The sequence below is a fragment of the Centruroides sculpturatus genome, unplaced genomic scaffold, assembly GCF_000671375.1.
Source record: "Centruroides sculpturatus isolate CEXI.00-Female unplaced genomic scaffold, Cexi_2.0 scaffold104, whole genome shotgun sequence".
Taxonomy (NCBI): domain Eukaryota; kingdom Metazoa; phylum Arthropoda; class Arachnida; order Scorpiones; family Buthidae; genus Centruroides; species Centruroides sculpturatus.
The window spans coordinates 983,727-992,645 of NW_019384379.1; the positions used below are offsets into that span (position 1 = coordinate 983,727).

Below are 8,919 nucleotides of genomic sequence, written 5' to 3' on the forward strand. Positions count from 1 at the left end.
TTGTTGGGATGAGGAAATATTTTAAAACATCAGAATGCACATTACCATTTACTGTCTCATTAAGTACACACAGTTTTTCAAGTTCATTATAGTCAAATGAACCCCACACCATAATTTCAGTGGAAAATTTAATAACTCTTAAAAAATCTAGATTGTTGGTTTCACATTTCAAGTGCCAAACTTTTTCTCCATTATGTAAATCAACACAAAACATACTACTCTCATCACTAAAAATGACTTTTTACCATTGTTTGGATGTAAAATACACCTTTTTTTGGCCCAGGTTAACCATTTTTTTTCTTTTAAACTTTTGTCAGATGAAATCTCTTTTTTTGTTTGGCTACTTTTTAACCCATCACCTTCAAATAATTGTAAACCATTGTTTTTGAAAGTGGTTTTCCAATTACAGATTTCAATTCTTTTGACATCTGTTGCATGCTTGCATGTCCGTTTTGTTTTTAAATTTTTAAAGTGCTGATTTCTGTTGTTTTTGAAGAAATTTTGAACAACCAGAGTGTTTTTCAGCATTTAAACTTCCAGTTTCAGTAAACTTTTGAATTACTTTTTGCACTGTAGCCTGCAAACAATTCATTTTTCTTGCTATTTGTTGTTATTTAACATTTTCTTCATGTAAAGCAATAATTTTGGCTCTGATCCAATTTTATTGTTGACAGTTTATACCATATTACACGCAGATTATATTGTGGTAAAATTTACATATTTTATCACGATATACTTATTAATTTATTTCATATTATTCTAAACTTTTTGAATGTCATGCATTTAAGTAAAAAATTATGACTTTTTAACACTATTTAGAAATGAATTTTTTAACATGAAAATATAGCTAAAAGACTAGACTAAGTATCATTTATTTAAATTTTTCATAATTTTTTATTTCATTGATTTCTTGTTGTTCAAGGGTTGATACTTTATGATGGAGTTAAATTATTCTAAATGTTTTGAACTTGACTGTACATTATTAGGTTTATAGGTTAAATTACCATATATTAGACCTAAAATAATTGCACATTTTCAAATCTTAACGTGTTAAGATTTGAAAATTTTGATAAGATGATTGGGGAAAGAAAATGACTTCAGGTAAACAATTTTGAGTTATTCTGGTTCAAGTTTTCAATATATTTAATATTTTTTTTGTTGCTTTCTAATCCACTGTATTTCAATTTTTGATTTTGTTGGTTTCTAATTTTTAGTAATTTGTCTGTCTCTTACAATTAGATTATTAATTTTCTGAACAAAGATTTAATTTTAAAAAATTATGTTTTATGAGAATACAAAAGTTAATCAAGAGTTGTGGCAGTGACTGTGCACCAAGTAAAAAAGTCATTGGCTGACTGTATATATACAGGAATCATAGTTGCTGATTTTTGGGGATTGATTTCTCTGCCCCAAATGCCTATAGTAATTCTAAACATCTCATTCAAAAGATAGTTGTTTTTTTTAAATAGTGTGTAAAATTTCAGGGTTTTCTGTAAAAGGTTGCCACTTTTACAACTTCCACATTGATCAAAATGAAATGATCCCCATGAAGCTGTTTTACTTTTATTCCTTATTTTTTGCTTTTAAGGATAAAATTGCATTGAAATGAATATTTTTCATTCAAAACGTTATCCAAAATAAGAAAAACTCAAATATATGACACTTTTTATAACAATTTTACTAATCTCATGTAGAAAGCATTTTGGTCAGTAGCTGTTATCACTGAGTGCCATTAACTGAGTACATCATCATCTTGGGTCTTGATGTAATAACACAATCATTAATCAAAAAATAATTGATATCCAAACAAAAACATCTGAGATGTAAAAATTTCACTAAATAAAAAATTATGACAATTTAGATGACAGTCAAATTTTTTATTAGGAGTTTTTCTTTGATAATAATAAACTTACCATTTCAAAGCAGTAACCACAAGATTTTTACTTAAATTAATGTTTTTTACATTTTGCTTTGAAATGCCAAGCTTATATTTATCAGAGAGAAACACTCATTCAAAAGATGCATTATGCAAATAATGCATCTTTTGAATTATCTCATCATTATGCAAATAATGTTTGATTCTATGCAGCAAAAAAACTCTTAAGAAAAAAATTTGATTGTCATCTAAATTATCATAAGTTTTTACGATAATTTTTAGTGAAATTCTTTACAACTCAGATATTTTTGTTTGGATTATTAAATTCCTTTAAGTAAAATTATTAGCTTTCACAAGTAATTCCATTTCTTGCTTGAAATGCTTTTAAAGTTTTACAGAGTATAGCTATTTTAACTGAAAAAAGAAAATTTAATTGAAGTTTGGTTTATTATTTTTCTAAGTTATATTACCTGAATAGGTTATGATCTATAGAAATAATTTCACAAAGCTAAATGTAAACTGGAATTTTATGCTTTTTTTTTTTTATTGAATATTTGATATTGCTACTGAAGAAAGAAACAAAATAAATCTAAGTGTATAAATCAAATGTCTCTTCAGAAAAATAAAACATTTATCAGGTTGTAAAAGTTAAATTTAGACATCTTGAAAAGACACTTTTTTGACAATTAACTAAATAATGATTATAGTTCAGTTTTGTAGGTAATCACCACAATATCAATCATATCTTACCACTTTTGCTGCAAATTTTCAATCCTATGAGCATAGAATGACTAACTTTTTCTTTGAAGAAAGTTTTGAGCATCAAGAATTGTCATTGAACTGTATATTGGTGATAAGGTTCTGCAGGGTATGAAATACATGATAGTCAGTTGGTGCCAAGTCTGGACTGTAAGGTGGATGAGGCAGAACCTGCCAGCCCAGACTGGCTAGCTTCTCTATGGTCATTTTTGCTCTGTATGCTGGCTCATTGTTGTGGTATTATACTTTGTTAGTTTTTGGATGAAGTTCTTTCAACTTGATGTTCAAACAATCTAGTTGTTCACAGTAGAGTTCTTTTGTGACAATAATGTTGGTTGGAAACATCATGATGAAGCCATGTATGGTACTGTACATCCCACCAAACACAGATCTTTATCATCTGCATTATTATCCCTTTGACATTTGCAACAGCTGGTTAATCTTTGTTGATTCAGATAAGTGAACTTTACTTTCTTCAGAATTACTAAAATAGTCAATATCATTAATATCCATTAACAATTTATAAAATTATAACTTCTCATAAACTCTAATTTTTGTTTGAAAGAAAAACTATCAAAAACAAGTCAGATGCTTTCAGATTCCAAAAAGATCATTCAATGTCAAGTGATCAAGGTTTCCAGTGATTAAACAGCCAACTTTGTCGTTTAATGGTTCCTTGACTAATAAAAGAACTGTTGGAGTGTCTTTTAATAAATATTAATAAAATTTAGTTAGTAATTATGTTAATAGTATATAAAATCTATATTAAGTTTGTAATATTTACTAAAACTATTAATCAGGGTTAATAGCAATCAAATGTTGTACTATTTTATAATCTATTTAACACAAATATACAAATTTTTAGTAGTGAAAGGGTTGTGGAAGAAGACGACAATATTACATTTACAGAATAGAGTAAGGAATAAACTCAAATGTTATATGACAGATTAGATATATATACTACTTTTATAAAATATAAAATAAAAGTAATGATATATAAAGAAAATAATTGGAATGTAATAAGTAATTACATTTTATTATATGTATTTAACAGAAAATAATTACATTCACAAATTATTAGATGGACAACTATTTATATGATATTTTTCAACAAAACAAAATAAACGAAGAACTTCTTGATGTCATGCACATTTAACAAATAAAACATTTTGGCAATTATTCTTAACACAGTGTACACTGTCAGTGTTTAAACAAGAAAAACAAACTTGTTTTACATTTAAAAATTCACATTTTTCATGTGTGAGTTCAGAAGCAAACCATGCATATTTAATCAAATTATTAAATATTGATAATTGATGAAGAAGAATTGAATGTAATTTAATTATTCCATTTCTAGTTGTCCAAAACAGTTTCATCGAAAAATCATTACAAAATAATTGTATAGCGTTTAAAATTTCTTTGTTTTACTTGCCTATGAAATCCAACATCTTGGCTAAAAGTTTTACTTGCCTATGAAATCCAACATCTAAAGCAAGCATGGTCAACACACGGCCCGCGGGCCAGATTCAGCCCATCTAATGAATTTATGTGGCCTGCGATCAATCTTTCAATATTAGCTACTTAAGTCCAAATAGCTCGATGAAACATTTTGATGCCTAAAAAAAAAGAAAAATGGCCAACAACTTGCTGTGCATTTAGAGTTAACCCTCCATTACAAATCTCATAAGTACAGTGTAGAATGTTGATAAAGCATGATAATGTGAAAAATGTATCTGTAATCTCTATCTACAATTCAGTCTCTACGGGGTGACATCACAATGAGATCTTGCACCACCTCAAAATCTTCCTAGGGTAGCATCAGGTTTGGGCCCTTTCTTTCCAATTCGGCCTGGCAAAAACTGTTGGCCACCCTGATCTAAAGGTTGACATATAGATGTACTGGTACACTTTGGTGGAATAATTGGTACACATGAATTTTGATTTATAGATGTTTGAAATACTGTTTTATAAACATTAATATTTGTTTTTCTACTCCACAAGTCAATTATTAACAATGAGTTTTCTGTTATATTTGGAGATATTACAAACTATGTAAAAAGTGTATTAACTGCTGTAGATAATTTGCCAGATGAGCTGGATGTAACAGTAACATTTGGGGCATTAAATGGTGATCTTTGAACTCTAGGTCCAAAGGTTCCATGATCTTCTTGTAAGCAAATAAATACATTACCTACAACTTGTCTGTTAGCATTAATTAAATATTGAACAGTGTAGAAATGCATAACTTTATTATTTGGAGAATGTGCAAATCCAACAGTATTTTTTTCTCTTTTATATGAAAGTGTTCTTGATGAAATCATTTCGTATGAAAAACCACACTGATCCATATTGAATATAAAGTTGTGTGAATAAGATGGCAATAAATGTTTTACTGTTTGTTGAAATTGCACAGCTTTTATTAAAATATTCTTTTCGTTTACTATTTCTGTTTTATTTACGAGTTTTGTAATTTTTTGAGATACTAATCTATATTCTTTTTTAAATTTAGCAACCTAAGAATCACTAGCTGGAAACTTAATTGAACTACAGTATTCAGCTGAAGAAATTTCTGTAATGCCCATATTTTTAAATGATTACTTTTAACAATTTTATAGCTGCCTCAAGTTTCATCAGACATTTCTTTGGCATGTTCTTTAATGATTTTTAATGTTTCAATTCTGTTTTCAAGATTTAAATTGTTTTTCCATTTATATAAATCACTAAAATGCTTTAATTCTTTAGTTCCTTTCTGCTGTAGGCTAATATGTGTAATTTCCATTTTAAATGCTTCTTATGTAGTTAAGAATTTCTTTTTGTTTTGTTGAGATTATATTTTTATCAGCTTTTTCATCATCATTTGAATACAGTCGATAACACTGCTGATTATTCCATTTTATATGAACTCTATGTTGTATGAGTCACTTATATTTTACAAATGTGTGTGCCAGGCTGTGAACGGCTCATGTATTTGTAAAATCTAAGTGACTCGTACAACATGGAATTCATATAAAACAGAATAATCAGCAGTGCTATAGGGGGGTTGACTGTACAGTCGACCCCCCTATAATTACGATTCCTATAAAACTACGAAAAAATATACGTATTTTGGAAATGTTGAGTCAGATTAGTGTAGAATCGATTAATTTTATGGAAGAAAACCTTTCAATCAGCCGTAGTCCGTAAACTTGACACGTGTCGGGCTGTGATTGGAACGACTTGTAAGAAATCGGATTCCTAATAAATTGGAACGTATCTATATCTTATAGGGGGGTCGACTGTATTCTGTTTCACAGTCAGTGTCTGCATTATCAACTTCTTTTTCTTGAAGCTGACAAGTGTTTTTTTTTTTTTTTGATCTGAAATATTTTTAATCAAATTATTTTCTTCCATCTGACAAAACGCTTCATCATCTCTACTTACATAATTACTTAAAATATCGCTAAATGCATTAGAAATCATTTTAGCTATCTGTTTATCAATGCCCAAAATAAAAAGCCTACAAATCTCTTCTGTAGGCCAGACATTATCATATAAACGTTTAGATTCTGCTTTAATATTTTGAATATTTACATTTAAGTCTTTTACCATTATCAAAAATTCAAGAATTTATTCTAAATGTAATATCGTCATCTTCCTCTACAACCCTTTCACTACTAAAAATTTGCATATTTGTGTTAAACTAATATAAAATATGACATTTGATTGTTATAACCATGATTAATAGTTTTAGTGAATATTACAAATTTAATATAGAGTTTGTATACTTTTAACATAGTTATTAACTAAATTTTATTAATATTTATTAAAAGACACTCCAATAGTTCCCTTGTAAGAGCAATTACAGCATGAAACTTGGTAGCATAAGACAATTTCAAGTAGACAATTCAGATATGCTAACAAAAGTTTTAACAAAATGTGCATTCTTCAGTTTGAGTAAAATTCATTCTCATGAAACCAAAGCCACATTTCAATTGCCTGTAGCTCTGGAAGAAAATGTTCTTTTAAAACTAAAAGAAGGTAATTTTGAGCTTATAGCTGTCATAGTTTTAGAAATACACCCACTGAAAAATTCAAAAAATATTTTGAGACTCAATTTTTACCAACATTCTGAAGCAAATATCACCACATGAGGTATCTTAAATTTTTTCTCTTTTGCTGTGTTAGAAAGAGCATCTATCAATCTATCAAAATACATGGTTTTAATTTTCTGCCTGATTCACATTTTTGCCCTTAATGTTCTGTTAAGGGCAAAAATGTGGCATTAAATATAGTGATGTCTGAAGAAAAACTTGATTGCATAAAACAAAAGCCATGCTTTGATAACTAATAACGTTAGAACTATACAAGACTATGGAATGCAACTTAGTCTGTTAGCACACTATCTGATTGTCATTCTGTAATTCAATTAAGATATTTTGAATATGCATGCTTACTGAGCTATGTTCATCCAATATTAAGCAAACAAAAATTTGCAAGGATTTTGATTAATTTCTAAAAAGTTTGACTTTTAGTGTAACCGTGTTTTGTTTTATTTTAGGCTATTAGAAACAGCTTCTTTTATCATATTTAGCTTAATGCTTGTAATGGAGTAATAATGGAAGAATGCAGCATTTAAAGTACTTATGATTTATATCCTCACAATGGTTTGGAGCTTGTTGTACTGTACGGATTTGCGTGCCTCCATGAGTTTGAGAGCTGTGCCATTAATAGTTGTACTAAGAGATACCTGTAGTGGAAAGGTCTTAAGGAGATATTGGATTTATTGTGAGAATTTTTACTGATGATCAAACACAGCTGAGGGACAATCTATCAGACTTAAGCCCTAGTCAGTACATAGCTTGCTTGAGTGAGTTGGTAACATTGTGGAAATTTTAATTAAAGAAAGAGATGCATTTGATAATTTTTTTCATCCACATGGCCCATGTAGATTATTTTACTGGTCTGTATAAAATTTTCTTTTAAGACTAGCAGAGGAGTTTATCATTACCATGAGCATCAACAAGTATGCGTAAGAAATGTGAAGACCCCTTAGTCTATTGGATATGCTAGTATACTTACTGTAACAAGTGAAAAATAAGGTGACAATATCGTGATGAAAATATTAAATTACATTGACTTGCAGCCCACAAATAACTTTCTTAAACTAATTTCTCTCTTTGTGTTCTTTAGTCTTCACTAACATTGCATGTAGTTGTTTTTAGTTTTATTTTATATGGTATAGTAATTATGTTAAGGTCTTCTGTTTATTTGTCATTTAGTTAGTTTGTACTATATATTGTTCTTAGTATTTTAAACTTATTTGTATTTAAAATATGCATCTGATTTATATTCCTGTTTCTATGGAGACAACAAACATCAATAAATTGTTAGACCAATTCTCTCTGATGGAATCAGTTGTTAAAACTCTAGTCTGTGACAAGTCTCACTCCTGCAGTTTTACATTTTATTCTATGGAGCTGGACATCTTAGATTTGTCAACAATTGATGTGGAAAGTATATTTAATGAAAAAAATTATCATTTCCAGTGCTAAGGGGCATACACTGTTTCTATTGTAAAATGGCTTTGTGACAAAGATAATTGTTGATGAAATTTGACATGGTTGATGAAATTTTACATTTAATAAATTATTAGCCCCAGGTCAGAAATACATTGTTATTGTTATATATATATAAATCACTAAAAGTTGACATATATTGTGTATGTGTATTTTTTTCTTTTTTACTTTATAAACTAGTTTTTATTTTTCTTATAGTGAGAATGTCTTATATGCTGCAGCATCTTCACAATGGATGGCAGGTTGATCAAGCTATCCTCTCTGAAGAAGATCGTGTAGTTGTTATTAGATTTGGTCATGACTGGGATCCTACCTGCATGAAAATGGATGAAGTATTGTATAATATTGCAGAAAAAGTAAAAAATTTTGCTGTTATTTATTTAGTTGACATCACTGAGGTACCAGATTTTAACAAGATGTATGAACTTTATGATCCATGCACAGTAATGTTTTTCTTCAGAAACAAGCACATCATGATAGATTTGGGTACTGGAAATAATAATAAAATCAATTGGGCTTTGGAAGATAAACAAGAAATGGTAGATATTATAGAAACTGTGTATCGTGGTGCAAGAAAAGGAAGAGGGTTAGTGGTTTCTCCAAAAGATTATTCTACAAAGTATAGATATTAAAGTTATTTACTTTGAATTGTACAAATATAATAAAGAATAATTTTTGTATATTCTTAAGATAATTTTGAATTTACAAGTTCATTTATAAATACATTTT

The 8,919-nt window shown here is 28.7% G+C and overlaps 1 protein-coding gene across 1 annotated transcript; it reads left to right on the plus strand.

The window, feature by feature from the left end:
* Positions 1–6,480: 6,480 nt before the first annotated feature.
* LOC111617833 (thioredoxin-like protein 4A) lies at positions 6,481–8,822 on the plus strand. The gene is made up of 2 exons (XM_023359144.1): positions 6,481–6,652; positions 8,389–8,822. The coding sequence occupies exons 1-2, from the start codon at positions 6,481–6,483 to the stop codon at positions 8,820–8,822; spliced, it is 606 nt and encodes a 201-aa protein (XP_023214912.1).
* Positions 8,823–8,919: the final 97 nt, after the last annotated feature.